At 36.0% G+C, this 16,881-nt stretch overlaps 1 protein-coding gene across 4 annotated transcripts in view; it reads left to right on the forward strand.

Annotated features, from left to right (window-relative positions):
• Positions 1-15,770, forward strand: part of LOC127861853 (uncharacterized) — a 34,867-nt gene extending 19,097 nt beyond the window's left edge. The window contains exons 1-3 of one of the 4 annotated variants that reach the window (XM_052400566.1): positions 3,733-5,378; positions 11,390-11,416; positions 13,966-15,770. In XM_052400566.1, the coding sequence (XP_052256526.1) occupies positions 4,348-5,378; positions 11,390-11,416; positions 13,966-14,599 (1,692 nt within the window). In that variant the 5' untranslated portion in view covers positions 3,733-4,347 and the 3' untranslated portion in view covers positions 14,600-15,770. Of the gene's footprint in view, positions 1-3,732; positions 5,379-11,389; positions 11,417-13,965 lie in introns of those variants that run through there. The other 3 variants (XM_052400568.1, XM_052400567.1, XM_052400569.1) reach the window with 3 other exon arrangements.
• The last annotated feature ends 1,111 nt before the right edge of the window (positions 15,771-16,881 follow it).

Here is a 16,881-nt window from a genome sequence, read left to right on the forward strand (position 1 = left end):
GTGTCAAGCATGTGTACTGTATAGATTATTGACCATGTGAATCTCATCTATGGCAGTTGTTGTTATTAAATATGTCAATTATAAAATGTAAATAAAAAAATACATATTTTCCATGTAGATAATGAAGACCGTGACTTCCAAAATTATACTTTAAGTTTTACAAAAATGGCCTTTATCAGGATATTGATCATCCTTTTATTATCACATATCAATTAAAAGGTGTGTTGGTATGTGTTGGTATGTGTTGGTATGTGTTGGTATGTGTTGGTATGTGTTGGTATGTGTTGGTATGCTGCAAATGGGCCTAACTCTGGGAAAACGGGGCTTAAAGCATTTCCGTAGTGACATTCAAGATTTGCCTGTGAAGTCCTCACAGGCAAATAAGAGACGACACTTTCCACGTGTATGGTATTTTTATAGTGTTTTTTTTTCGCTATACGGAATTTCTGCGTAGAGTAAATTACATTTAGGCGGAAAGTGTTGTCCAATTAATATACCATCCATGCATTTATATTTTTAAACATTTTACGAAACTATCGAATTTCACATGCATGTCATATACAGTTTAAAATGTAAGTTGTCGAAACTAAACTATTGAATTTCACATGCATGTCATATTCATTTTTAAATGTAAGTTGTTTATCTTATATCTATATCTTAATGCGCGATAGAAAAGTAACCTTAGTGCTGAATTGCATTGTGTTTAAAGGGGCCTTGTCACAGATTTTGCATGTATTGAAGTTTGTCATTTAATGCTTTATTTTGATAAATGTAAACATTGGATCTAAAAAGCTCTTGTAAAAACAAGAATAAAAAAAAAGTAGCCCTCAACTGGACTTGAACCACTTACATAGGGGTTAATGACTATCGCTTTGACCACTCGGCATTCAGCGCTCAAACAATCAGTTATTAATTTTATACTATATATAAGCAAATTTCATAGTGTCACAAAATATAAAGAAAACTATAAAGCTCTCCAGTCCAAATTATTAAATCGTTTCGCATTGCAACACTTTATAATTTTCAGGCTTTTAAATCGTCAAAAGATGCATTTAATGGATATTTAAGAGCATGGTAAATATTACTGTTTCCTCACAAATATTATAGCTACAACAAAAAGTTGCATATATTTAAAACATTTTTTTTCAAATTTGTCAATTCACCGAAACGTAAAAAGGCCCCTTTAATACAATTATAATGTACAATGAACAAAGTACTTGTGTTGTTAACATATGTCAATTTTGTGTTAGGATTTTGGTCCATTTGATGTCGCTGTAAGACATGACTATAATTTATATCCTGACAAGGTACCTGTTCCTCAATTATTTATCTGTTGTTTTTTGGTATTGTTTATACATTTACACATTTCGTTCATGCTACGTACATTCCGACTTTGAAGGTCTTCTGTTTTTCCGCTGAAAACGAAATAATATACCGTTTGATTTAAGAAACCCAATCTTGGTCATACGAGGAAATATATAAAAATGTTTCTTAATAGTTCAAACTGAATAGATTTTTTGATTTTCGATTATTTGTCAAGTTGGCGTATGAAATACACATAATATTTGCTTTGAGCAGTTTAATTACTCATATTTGCTAATCTATATTCAACCCCTATGGTAACATTATCTCCTTTCCGAGTATTATCAAGGTCGAGCACGGACAAGTTACGATCAATAGAGCTGGTCTGTCGTGATAAAGGTTATCTTTACTCAGCTGTTTCTGATGGTAACATACTGTTTATTCCTCTAGTTACACTGATAATATATATACTTTTTTTAAAGTACAATTTATTCATTCTTAAAAAAAAACATGTCAATGTTGCTCCTAAGAAAATACTAACTTACCGGTATATAATGAAGAATGGGCTTGTATTATCAATATTAATCCTGGAACAGAAATTATCACGTCCGTTAATACATTTACACGGAATGCACGCATATAGCCATGATTAAGAGATAATATTGTGGATGAGTTGGTTCGATTTTTGTAAATTACTTTTAGTTTACATATTTCATATACGATACCAAACGTTGTCAACAGATAAAAATGAAAATAAATAATAATACTCACTCAATATCTCGATGTTAAGTTCATACGATTACAATACACCAAAACAAATGTGTTTTATCAATGCACTTTATATAAATTTGCAAATGAATATGTTACATATAATACGTGTTTAAGAAGACATTAACATAATTTATGCGCCCTAACAATACAACCAAATTAGGCTGTGATATTTACATTTCGATCGATACCGACACGTACACTCGTACAAGTTGCTGAAACAAAAAAAACTCTGGATCAGGAGACGATTATTTATTCTGAGAATTCTGGAGATAGTCGAAAGTATCACGATTGCAAAAAAATGTGTCAATGTGTCGTATTAACATGTCTACAAGTATTGGGAATTTTCCGAAACGGCGTACTTCATGAACGCTATACTTCATAACAAAGATAGTCAACAAGTTTTTCATGTCATGATTTAACACTTTTTAAGTAAGGTAAAACGTTTACTACTTTCTTCAGGTTGGTGTTTTTAAACCAATGCAAACATTTCAGTTTTTCATTCCGGCTTACTGACCGGAAATTTCTTCAACATTTATTGGCTGTTGAAACAGGTCATTAAAGTTTTATCCTGTGTTAAACATCTACGCCTGAAAAACACCAGCACAGAGGCAAATCAAAGAATAACGGAACTGTCTCTAGCAAACGCGCTGTTCGGTTAATTACAAGTTTTGGTAAGATCACTACAGGTTACCGATACCATTAGCATCCACTATGGAGATGACAGGAAATCCGACGTGTGTTTCAGGCCAGAATGCATTGACCGTATTTGCTATTATTTATACAAGTCATTGTCGGTATAAATGTTAATTGTCATTAAATGACCAATGAATCCATAGTAGGCTGTATTTGTACAACAAAACGTATATGAAATCATCAAAATTTAAAGGGACATGTTTGTTATTATTATTGATAGTTTAATATGAAGATTATTACCTGAAAAAGTAAAAAAAAATATAACGACCATATCATTAAATCCTTATGAAAACTGAAGACAATCGAAACCAAACACTTGTTTAACCAAAACCTTTAATGTTTGAAAATACATGTGACAAATGCAATATAATTTAATAAAACATACATAATTATAGTTATTTCAGACTCGCACAGATTACATCGTTCACAACACACGAACTAAAACCAATATTGTGTCAGCGTGAATTGCACGGCTAAAATCTTTAACCCATTTATGCCTAGCGTCTAGAAAAAAGGAATTGGCAAACAGCGAGGACCCAGATGAGACGCCGCATGATGCGGCGTCTCATCTGGGTCTGCGCTGTTCGCTTAAAGAAATTCTGAAAGAAATATTCTAAATATAGAAATAAAAATACTAGACATCCCTTTTTTGGAAATAAATTGATCCAATTTAGAAGGATGGGAGAGTCCACTAGGCATAAATGGGTTTAACAAGTAACACATTCACGTATTATGCGATTCAATTATAAGTATATTGGCACATTTGTTTTATACCAGTCGGTGCATTTTTTAGAATAAATTGATAAGTTGGGTAATAAATAACTAATGGTTTTCACCCTAGTGATTCCAAATCATTACGTAACTAACGGTGTTTACTAACAAACGATATCAAATAAAGTCATGTTTTAACCTTCATTCAATTATGTGTCTTTATCTCAAGGAAGGCACGCTCACACAATCTATCCGTTGAAAATCATCAATACGCGAATTCTTTGTAAACGGACCCAACGTTTTATCATGATTATTAAATATGTTCATGTTTTGCTGAAGTATAAGAAAACAGAAAATAGATAAATATCTTTTGTTCGGTAATATATTGTTACAAAATGTAATACAATATGAAACATTAGACGAATGATGTAAACATGATCAAGTGCTTGTAACGTTGGCTTGTTTGTTCCTCAAAATTCGTAAATGCTCAATACATTGTGATAAACACATTAAGGTTCAATAGTTGACCATTGTCGATTCTTCCGAAGTACTCGCGAATAACAGAAGGTTTGTTAGGGTAGCTACCATACGCAGTCGATATTAAACATTTCAGCTCGATACAGATTTTAGATTTAAACCAAATTACATATTAGCGCACTACGTTCTCTGCCGGTTAAATTAATGTGTGTCGTTAGTTTACAGAGCGGCGCTGGAATGGAAATTAAACTTTTAATACGCTATTCAAATTCATTATAAAGCCTCATAACGAAGTTGTAGGTCGATTTGGTTAAACGACAGTGGAACATTTACTATGAAAGGAACTGTAGCGACTTTGAAGCGGAGCATTTGCAGAGTCTTCATTTGTCAAGGATGAACTCTAAGGATTATTTCGTCACTACCAAGGATTTAAGGAAGATAGCGCTCTCAGGGAGGCAAACGAGCAACAGAAACATTAAATACAAAAAGTTTGCCCCAGCGTTCGAAAACCGGACCCTCGACAACTTTCCCATGCCCCACGGGCGAGAGGACGCAGTGAGGTCCGCCCTGGGGTTTCGGGCTGAGAAAAGGGACGCTAGACAAAGAATCAACAACGTGAGGAATGACAGTGGTTCACTACGTGATTATAGCAAACAAATGTTCGAATTTTCCGTCAAGAACGCAAACCAGATGAAAACAAAACCGACTCAAAGAGAATTAACAAGTCGACATAGGGTTAATGAAGAAAGGAATATGAGGTTAAACTCTCGATCAAAATTGGAAGCTTCTCATCGACCGGATGTCTGGTGTAATGGTCCAACAGCGGACGAGAGCGCCCTTAACCGCTGCCGACGGCGTACCCTGAACGCAATTCGTATACGAACTGTCCCGGAACCGGAAACTCGCTTTCATCACGACCGATCTAGCTCCTGTCTAAGTATACGATCAACACTACACGATAAAAATCAAAGTTTTAGACTTCAAAGTGTAAATGGTGTAAATAATTCTAGGTCTGATTCGATACTCAGTAATTCTCTCGTCGCTGGAAGTGAAGTCATATTTGTACCGTTAGATGACATAAACGAAAAATATTACTCTGACCTAAATGGGAGATCAAACCTGACGTCCATGCTCTCTATGTACACAGATAATGATGACGACACAACAAGGGACCCTTTTGATGACTTTGACGAGAGAAGTCTCTCCATTGGTCCAGATTTCAAACCTTTAGATCATTCATCGCGCCCGGGTTCTCTCGTTCAAAGGAGAGGTCTCCTTCCAGCTAATACACCCTGTCAGTTGAGACTGGTTTCTCTTGACGAGACGACATCGGAGTCCGAAAGCGAGGAGTTAACGGAAGCACCCCCGCCGCCTCCACCGGAAGTGAAGAAGCCAGACCCTCCGCCTTGCAAGTTATCAGTGAGGTACGCATAGTTTTATTGTGATTTTAAAGGTTAAACGGATATCGAGGTATTGTGAGCCATGTATGTATTAACCCTTCCAGTGAACCGAATTTTAAAGGCCTTTGCAAACTGTTTGGATCCAGATGAGACGCCACAAAACGTGGCGTCTCATCAGGATTCAAACTGTATTCAATTCGGATAGTATTCTTTGAAAAAAAAACATCGAAGAAAATGCTAATTTTAGACATTTAGCAGACGACATTTTAGCAGACGACAAATTTCCCAGCATGCAAAGGGTTAAAAACATTCAAACACTGCTTGTAAGAGTTATCAGTACCAAACTGGTGTTATTATTTGAAAACATTATACATGTATGATCATCGAAATTCTGCATGTTTGTACAATAATCGATGTTTTCAAACAACGCAATACCATTTAAAAGGACAATATTTAAACTCAGTAGTTAAACATTGTTATAATGAATGCATTCAAGCAGTTTATTGGTGCCATTGAAGTGTTCTTACAGCGATTAAACGTTGTGTGTGAACTAATCTCACATAAGTTCTTCGTTTGTAAGATCATGGGTTATATCGATTAGAACATGATAGCAGTTTGTTTGGTCGATTGGTCAGTAAGTGTATTGATTTCATTTTTGTCTACCTGGATTACTGTGTTTGTCGGCTAACAAGTTGACAGAACGGTCTGGCAGTTAGTCGGTTGTTAACCTTTGGTGTGTTCATGCATCTATTAGCTTGTTACTAGTATCTTTGGTTTAGTCTGGTATCTAATCGTTGATTACCGATTATTTGGTTTGGCAACTAGTCGGATGTAGTCTTTGGTTTGGTCTCTCATATAGTCGGTCGTAACCTTTGTTTCGTTTGAAATCACTGGTTTGGTAAGAAAACTAGTCGGTTGTACCCTCTGGTTTGGTGTGACAACTAGTCGTCTGTTACCTTTTGGTCTGGTCTAAAACAAGTCGGTTGTAACCTCTGGTTCGGTCTTACAACTAGACGGTTGTTAAGGCCCAGTCTCACTATGATGCCGGCGGAGCCCCGGTGCGTGATCCTGCATCTACCGGGATGAACCGGGGCTCCACCGGGATAAACCGGGGACAACCAGGGCTCCACCGGGAAAGTATTAAAATGTTTAATACCTCCGGGATGAACCGAGAGTCACCGGGAAGGACCGACAACGACCGGCGTGGCACCGGGAACAACCGGGACGGCAACGGGAACAACTGGGACGGCATCGTAGCTCCACCGGGGCCCATACAGACCCCGGCAGAGCTACGCCAACGTCCCGGTGGAGCCCCGGTGAATGCCGGCAGAGTCCCGGTATAGCTACGGTACATAAGTAAACCGGCGCTCTGCCGGGACGCCACCGGCATTCGCCGGGACTCCGCGAGGGGCATTACCGGCGACGACCGGGATTAAACCGGGGCGTTGCCATAGCTCTGCCGGGGTCTGATGCCGGTATAGCCCCGGTGAGTGCCGGCGGCGTTACGGTATACCGGGGCTCTGCCGGGACGCTGCCGGCTTTCCCCGGGATCAACCGGGGCATAACCGGCGACAACCGGGGCTCTGACGGGGCTTCACCGGGATCAACCGTAGCCAGCCCGGGTTGACCGGGACTCTTTCGGGCTGTTGACCGGCTTCAACCGGGGCGGCACCTGGAAATAGTGTGACCGAGTTAAAAAAATACGAATCATCCCGGTTCTCGCCGGTCGACCGGCCTTAGCAAAACGGGATGAACCGGGTATCTTCCGGCAATTGTGAGACTTGGGCTTAATCCTTCGGTTTGGATTGAAACTAGTCGTTTATAACCTTTGGTTTTGTCTGACAACTAGTCGGTTGTAACCTCTGATTGGGTATGACAATTAGTCCGTCAAAACATCGGGTTTGGTCTGAAAACTAGTCGGTTGTAACCTCTGTTTTGGTCTGACTAGGTTGTCGTAGCCTTTAGTTGAAGCTAGCAGCTAGTCGGTCGTAACTTTTAGTTTGTGCTAGCAACTAGTCAGTCGTAACCTTTTGTTTGGGCTATCAATTAGTCGGTCTTAACCTTTGGTTTCGGATCGAAACTAGTCGGTCATAACATTTGGTTTGGGCTAGCAACTAGTCGGTCGTAGCCTTAAGTTTTGGCTATTAACTTGACGATCGTAACCTTTAGTTTGGGCTAGCAACTAGTCGATCGTAACCTTTAGTTTCGGCTAGCAACCAGTCGGTCATAACCTTTAGTTAAGGCTAGCAACTAGTCGTTCGTAACCTTTGTGTCGGTTTGACTAGGCGGTCGTAATTTTTTGTTTGGGCTGACAACTAGGCTGTTGTACCCTTCTTTGGTCTGCCAGCAAGTTTGTTTGACCATTCGGTTAATGAAATAAAATCACATTTTATTTGGATTAATAAATATAATATTCGTATACAAAATATATAATCAACAACAGTCGGAGCAGCATTTATGTATGTCGAATGGAGGAGACTTGATTATGGAACATCTTCATTAAGCTTATACATATATTTCGTTATCTCCCTTACAAGCGACCTGTCTATGGAGATATTATATTTACAATCCGGGATAGCTATCAAGGCATTCATTGACTGTTGCTTGCGGTATACAGATTCAAAAGAAATTATCTTTCAAAGACATGATATATTTGTAAGAATCTTTTATTAAAGAGGACGTGCTGTATTGAAACGTGACAGGGTCTGTAAATCGGGGTGATCTGAAACATGCATTTGCATTAAATTCTAAAGATCTTTATCGGCATTCAGTTTATCACGACTGTCAAAATGTAAAACTAAATAATAAAATATTTCAATTACGTTGGTACATTAAATATTCACATGTGTACGGTTATTATTAAATAACAACGCATTAATAAAAACATCATTCATATGGGGTTATTTATTGCCTGAGACATTTGTACAGATTTTAACTTTGTTCTTAGAAAAAAAATCTTGGCTTAATGCACGTACGTTAAGTGCCATCCCCGATAAGCCTGTGCAGCAACATGCGAAAGACGTCGGACCTCGGACAAATCCGATACAATTTGCTGAGAATATTCCCGAAACTGTCGGACTTCGTGTCCGGTAAGATTTTGTGTCTTTCGCATGGGTTTCTATGCAGTTCAACAGAAATCTGCAAAATAAATAAACAAGATAAAAAAAAACCGAAAAGAAAAGGGTGTAGACTATTTATATGCGCATCACTTCTTTTGTAATTGTGTTTCGTAAATTGAAGGATAAATCGCATGAAAATAACTTACAACTCAACCAGAAAATCAGCTTTTTTAAAGATTGTTTTATAAAAATGAACGTTAACTTCATAAGTTTATTAGAAAAATAAATAAATGTGCGAAGTCTGGTCAATAGTTAACATGCCCGCTATGGAGGCTATGAAACCATGAGTGTCATTGTAGCGGACAGGGTAGCCCCTGACCAAACAGCGCCATTGCGCGATCAGGCATCGGTACACATGAGCCTCATTCTGGGAAAACATGTGCGTAAAGTGTCGATCCAGATTAGCCTGTGCGGACGACTTTCTAAAACTGGTTTGGCGTTTAGAAGAGAATTTCTTTAAGAAAAAAAGTCCATAAAAGGGGAGAGTTTCGTCCCTGATTGGCCTGTGTGGACTTCACAGACTAATTTGGGACGGCACATTACGCACATGCATTAGTCCCAGTTTTACCAGAACGTGACGCACATCTACTTAGTTATCGATTTAGCAGCGTAAGCGGACCGACAAAACGGATCAATCAATGGCCACCAAGTCACGTGCGCGTTTCTACGCACTTAGCCTCAATATGTTTGATTCTTCAAGCCAAATATTAAAAGCATTAGATATATACTAAAATTGGTTCAATGGAATAAAAAGTGGCGTAATTAACATAGTTTCGCCATAAGTGAAAACATGTCATTCCTTGCAATTACTTTAACTTTGTTTGTAAAAAAAACTTGTTTTAAGTCAAGTGCGAATTGCTTATTAAGTAACATGTTTCTGTGCGCACGTAGTCATTTTCTGTGCAAAAAATACAACATAATACGTAAAAAGTCAAGCAATATAAATATACAAAACAAAAACATGTATTTCCAATTGTCTTGGCATAACAAAATTACAATACGCTTATTTGTACTAGATTTTATCGTGTATGAAAATCTTGCGGCAGTATATAAGATCTCAATCATTGATATACTATAGCCAATAAAATAATAACCGCGCAAACATTGGTTGATACGATTTCCCAAGCCTTCAAGTTTATTGATAAAGATAAATTATTCTCTCATTACATCAATATACTCAATGTTTGACATACAAAAACCGTGACATAGCATTACTTAAGACTCTATTCAGCTCCGATAGATTTGAACTTAAATTTAATAACGACTCAATTTTCACTTAAAGTCTGTATAACGCTCAAAATCAACGACAAATTCTTTAAGTATCTCGTAAAATAAAGTTAACACCTTAACAATCAGTGTTCCTTATAGCAATAGCCAACATTTCAACGCTAGATGTGATATGATTACATAGATTTTTGAAGATACAAAATGCTCGTTTTTATTTATTTGTGACCACAATTAATTTCCGCGAATATATTTATTCATACGACACACGAACACAGTTTAAATGTTCATGTGTCGTATGAATAGATATGCAAACATTAATTAAAACTAGCATTTTTTATCTACAAACATCTATTTTACCAGACCACATCTGACGTTGAAATTTCGGCAATTGCCATAAGGAAAACTGATTTTTTGGTTAAGTTTATTTTACGAACAATTGTACGAAAGTTTCGTTGATTTTGAATAGTAATGTTACTTTAATTACTCGTACTTTCAATACAATTTTATGAATTACTCACCGACGGAACTTATACAAATGCGTGATCACCTGGTGTCCATTAAAATAATTATTAAATATTTGCCAGATATTTATCATATAATTGACAGTTTTGTCAAGCACAATGTTCCAATTTGTGTAATTAACTGATAAATATAGAAAGGTTTGGTTATGTAAACTTAATTTGTTATATTAAAGGGACTTGTTAACAGAACAGAACAGAACAACTTTTTATTTACACCCAAGTATACAAGGTATACAATAAGGGCAACATAATGTTGATGAGCGCCAGAATAATAAGAAGAAAAGAATATAAAAGTGTACCCAATATAGACTCGAGATAGCAACCGCACTGTTTTACACGGCATGTATACTTTACATAAAAGATAAATGTATTGCCAAGATATATAACGAAAACATCAGATACACTCCAAATTATTCATGCGTTTTGCAATTGTAACGCATTGTTATTTTCCTTAGTTCAAATGATTATTACTGAAAAACCAAATTGTTTTTGATACAAGTCTACGTAATAAGAAGTGTTACTTTGCTCCCTGATGTAAAGTGCTGTTGATGGTTTGAATTTGTAATATTGTCAGGTAAGTCCTTCTAAGTTGAATAAGACCGTGCTCTGTGAAAAGGGGGTTTAATGTATGTGCGTATAGTGTCGTCAAAGATTAGCGTGCGAAGTCCACACAGGCTAATCAGGGACGACACTTTCCGCTTGTATGTTTTTTTTCGCTATAGAAAGTCTCTTCTTAGCAAAAATATAGTTTAGACAGAAAGTGTCGTCCCTGATTAGCCTGTGCGGACAGCACAGGCTAATCTGGGACGAAACTTAACGCACATGCATTAAACCCACTTTTCACAGGACACGGTCCTATTGTATTTTTTGCACCTATATTGTGCATGTACCGCATTTCATATGATTTTTAACATGAGCGAATCTGTCTACGATCACTGTCGACCAATATTTATTGTAAAGTAGACCATTAAAAAGGTCTACTGCATGCATGCAACCAGTTTTGGGCAACGAAGGCTAACTGACTCCCACGAACGGATGCATAACGTTTGCCGTTGAACATTTTGATTTACTGAACATATTTGTTTTAAAAGTGGTTAAAATACAGTAAAAACTTATTTTTCTTATAGTTTGCTGATTTTAATAGATTGAATATTTTACCATTTTGCAGATTTAAGCAGGAGGAGAAAGTAGAGGAGTAAGAGTGAACTTTGTAATCAGACACTCACGTTTTGTTTTCCTAGTGTTACGATTATTAATATATCATACACCAACAGCCCTTTGAATAGCCTATTATATTTATGGTTATAAGTTAGCCGCTCTCTCGAAAAACTGGACATAATGAATGTGCGGATAAAGTGTCGTTCTATATTAGCAAGATGGTGCAATCCTTACGGTCTAATCAAGGACGACACTTTCCGTCTTTATTTGATTTTTAATTTAAAGTAAGTATCCTGTTAGCGAAAATCCAGCTAAGTGGAAAGTGTCGTCCCTGATAAGCTTGTGCGGACTGCACAGGCTAATCTGGGACGACACTTTACGTATATGCTTTAAGCCTAGTTCTCCGGGAACGCGGCTCAATTATAGTGGCCTTTTATGAACTATTTAATCAGACTTTCACGAGTGGTTTCTTCCTTTTTAGAATATTTATAAATTTCTCATTCACTCACATTTTACCCCTCAGTTATATTTTTTTGGTATTTATAATGTGATCCCGCTAACTGGGAACTCTGTCACATAATACACCAGTACGACCTTAGTGTGGTATTTTATAGAAGCTGTGACGTTCCGTTGTTACTAATGGTCTTCCTTTTACGTACAATAGTTATTTTAACCCATTTATGCCTAGTGGACTCTCCATCCTTCACAATTGGCTCAATTTATTACCAAAATTAGGGATGTCTATATATTAATTTTTATATTTAGAATATTTTTTACAGAAATTCCGCATGATGCGGCGTCTCATCTGGGTCTACGCTGTTTGCCGAGGCCTTTTTTCTAGACGCTATGCATAAATGGGTTAAAAAAAACTAGCGGATATTACACGAATTTCCTCCTTAAAATTATTTTTGGGTTTCTGTAGCGTTATTAAAATATCTTACATATATTCTACTATATTATTTTTTACGAAGACGTCTACGCTTACACATCTGATCTATATTTAACCACTGGGCATTGTGTTACGAATTTACGGCGATTTAGAATGTATTTATGTATTTATTATTTTATGCAAAGACGCTTTAAACTGAACTAACTCACCTAAGCAACTCAATATTGTTTTTTAAAGTCGTTGCAAAGTTTGAATATCCGTAACCGAATTGAAGTTATTTGTTGCTGTGGGAAAACGGGGTCTAACGCGTGTGTATAAAGTGTCGTCCAAGGTTAGCCCATGAAGTCCGCAAAGGCTTATCAGGGACGACACTTAACGAAATGCATTAAACCCGGTTTTCCCAGAACGAGGATTATTTCTTTCATTATTCAATTGCGTTTTTTTTTATCTGCCCAGAAGCCATTTCAGTTAGATATTTATTTCCACTCGAACTCAGCTATCTGAATTCGATATCCAAATCAATTGTTGACTCTATTTCAAGTAGTCGCTTCAACAATGTGCATGATGTTTGCATATTCAGAGAGAGGAACCAGATCGATTTTACTCAGTTTTAAAAATACTAACTTAGTTCATTTTAGCCGCCCTATATAGTATAGTTTCGTCTTTAAATACAGTTCTCGCCTGCTTGCAATTTTTTCGCATAAAACTACACCTAGAAAAAAAAACGCTTAGAACTTTGTGACAATCTGTTAAAGTTATCATTTAAATGGTTGTGTATAAACTTTTTAAAATTACATTTGTGTATTGGTTTGCCATATATACACACTAATTTTAAATCCAGAATACAACTTTGAACAATTGATGTTTATTTGTACGCAGAGAAATCTTATTTGTTTAAATGAGCCGCGCCCTGAGAAAAGGGAGTTTAATGCATGTGCGTAAAGTATCGTACCAGAATAGCCTGTGCAGTTCGCACAGGCTAATCAGGGACGACACATTCCACCTAAACTTGATTTTTGCTAACAAGAGACTTTCTTTGAACGACACTTTCCGCCTTTATTGAATTTTTAATTTCAAGAAAATCAGCTAAGCGGAAAGTTCGTCCCTAATAAGCTCGTGCGGACTGCACAGGCTGATCTGGGACGACAATTCACGCACATGCATTAAAGACTTAGTATGGCCTTTTAAAGTTTAGAGATCTATGAATTAACTGGAACTCTATACACACTGGTGTTTTTTAGTTGGACATATTTGTTTATAAGAATAAGCTACTAATTTGTAAAAAAAAATAATTTAAAAGATTGTTTTTGGACTACAAATAACTTTTTTTTAAGTTTCGACGCATGTAACATACCAATTGTGCTTTATTATTTGCTGCGGACAAAGCATTGGTTAATGTTCGATTGTCCACATTAACCTTTACATTCGAACGATTTAAATGCTACGTACAGTGCTAATCCTGTTATTTCCTGTTAATTTACCATGTGTATTGTATGATACTTCTTGTTCATCTATCATAGTATGTTCGAACTTTATTTCATAAATATTTGTTTTTGTGTATCGACTGTCTTGTTCCTTCATTACACGTATTTTAGTACAATACTATACATCTGTACGTTTTGTTATACATGTATTTTAATTAATTGTATAATTATATACTAATTATGCCATGATGATAATTATTATGTCATTTACAGACGAGGCAAACAAGTTGAACCAGAACCGGAACCGGAACCAGTTAAAGTGAAATTGATCCTGAAAGGTCCGCACTGCTGGGTCGATGACGCCACGGTATCCAGTGACCAATCAGAACGAGACGAGTTGGAGATTCAGGAAGATGTGTTACAAACTGAAAATAACGCAACTGTCAAGAATGTCAGCGCACAGGGTCAACAAAAAACCCAGACTGCAAATGTTGTCAAAGCGGACCCAAAGGCAGCTGCAAATGTTGTCAAAGCGGACCCTAAAGCAGCTGCCAATTTAAAGACATCTTCGAAGAATGCCGCTGATAGTAATAAACAAACTGCTCTTGCGGCCGACTCAAAGCAGGAAATGAAAAATGCGTTTGAAAAATCACTGCAAGATTTAAATGCTAAAGAAGGTCCAGACATGGTTAAAGAAAACCTAGTAACGAATCATTCCCAGATAATTCAAAATGGTGATATTAAACAAAATGAAGAATGTTTAAAACATTCACTTATCCAGACTGAACCCGTATTGCCTTCGTTCATATGCCCGAGTTCGGAGAAGAAATCTCGCGAGGCCGAACTGAAACACTGGCTAGCATCCACGTGTTTCCGACAGGGCATTGTTGACATGCCCGTGTGCTGAGGATTACAATGGTTATATTATGCCCATGTCGCCATAGGTTTTATATGTCTGGAACGAAAGCCTCACTGTTTTGTTGCCATTTATTCATGAACGAGAATGTGTTCTAGTTATAACAAATCTAATTTAATTTTTACAATTAAAAAGTTATTAAGTACAGTTATACATCAATAAAGTAGTATTTACCCCAGTTTTGACGATATATTGCCATCTTTCTTCGAAAGTGATATTTAAATTGATGAAAATACTGTGTTTGCAGTATCACCAGTAAGAATATGTTAATAAGTCACTTCAAGTGACATCACATGTAGTTTGATAAAATTGTTAAAATTTAAACTCACAAGAAGATGAATTGCTTGCCAACCGGTGGATAAGATAATTTATGCCTTTGCAAACTTGTTTGATTTACCCGTGGTTGTAATAGATATAATATATGGCTGTACTACATATAATATTTAGCGTGAACACAGCAAGAAAATAATTTCATCTGTGATTGCTGTTTCATTTTGAATCATGTCCTTTGAAGTTAGAGCGTTTAATGGCCCTAACTTATTAATTGACTGGATAAATTAAATAACAAATTAAATGTCAAACTATATTTAAACGAATTTCTTATCAAAAAGACTGATTGTTTTCAAACATCGTTGCATCTGCAAATCAGGATATTAAGTTATTAGTATATGCCTTAGACTTGTATATGTTATTTTCTTTATTGACATTTAGTAACCTTAGCACTACGGTTTAAAAGATAAACCTGAAAAATTATGCACATAAATTGATGTTTTAATTTTTCCTGCAATAATTACGGTATAACACCTTAATTAATTAATAAAATTGAACATTCAATACAACTTATTATGAAGTCAACTAGTAATTCGATGCAAACAATCTTTTACTGTTATATGCACTTGCGGTTTTTGAATATTCACAATATGACAACAGATTTGATGTCACGTTTATTTGAATCACAATACATAACTCAGCGGATTTGGGTCAATTTGTTTGTATCACCGATTTCCAGAAAACAATTATAGGATTACACTATTGTACCATATTTATTAGTTAAATGTTTATAGTTTAATCGTAGCTTAAGTGATTAGGTTACATAAAAATTGTTTTGTTTTTTCACTTGTTTCGTGTATGTGTAAGTTGGAATACAGTATTATTTCAATGACTTTATGACCTTTTATTTCCTTATTATTTCAGTACTGTTTTTTTAAAATTAATTTCTGACTTCATATTCATTAAAAACACATTTGACTTACAACTTAAAAAGTATATATCAAATGCTGCACTTGAGCGAAAGAGAGCTCTATTTGGTTGAACACAAATCCACCTATCCTAGAGCGGATGATAATGTCAACCAGTCCTAATGGATGCGTATTACCCAGACATTGATCCATATGAGTCGCGTTCTGAGAAAACTGGGCATAATGCATGTGCGTAAAGTGTCGTCCCAGATTAGCCTGTGCAGTCCGCAGTCTTTGAAATGAAATGTGCAGCGTTGTATGTGCTGTGGCTAGCGGCTCTTGTCCTGTGTCAGATTGTTCAGCAATTGGTATTTTGTCATCGATAAAAAACCTCGTGATATAATGAGGGGGTTTCCATTGAAGTCGATGATTCACTTCGTATATATGTATGGCCAGCTATTAACTGGGTACATATGGCGTTTATAACGAAACATGTGGACGTACAAGATTCGGGTTTTCATATATAAAGACTATTTTCATAAAACGCATATATTTTTTATTTATTTATTATAAATTCATACATATTAATAAAATCATTTTATTACACCTATATATTTTCCATATTAAACTATTTCATATAATCGCCAATCGAATGATAAGTTTTCGAATGTATTACATCTCATTAATTGCCGTGAGAAAACCAACATTATTGACGATATTTTTATTTTTTTTATATTTTTTTTTTTGCATTTTCCGTCATGAACATTTGTTTCCTATTCGATATATGTATAAAACGTCCGACTTTTCCAACTGTAATCTATAATGATTTACATTTTCGTGTGCCTATGTGACGCTGAAGTGAGAATCATAGAGCTGTACCGGTAATTGTGACTTCTTGTCATACTGATTTGTTACCGAACTAATTAAGGATATATTTTATGTTTGTTATATCGATAATCATAAATTCAAACTTTAAATGATATTGCAGTTAATACCAATGAAGTTATTGTGTTAATGTTTGGTGATGTCCTTTATTGTGCTGACATTCATTTATGATTTTGTTCACACATTTAAGTACTGGAAAATATTTCGTTT

Source organism: Dreissena polymorpha, chromosome 16, assembly GCF_020536995.1.
Source record: "Dreissena polymorpha isolate Duluth1 chromosome 16, UMN_Dpol_1.0, whole genome shotgun sequence".
NCBI classification, from domain to species: domain Eukaryota; kingdom Metazoa; phylum Mollusca; class Bivalvia; order Myida; family Dreissenidae; genus Dreissena; species Dreissena polymorpha.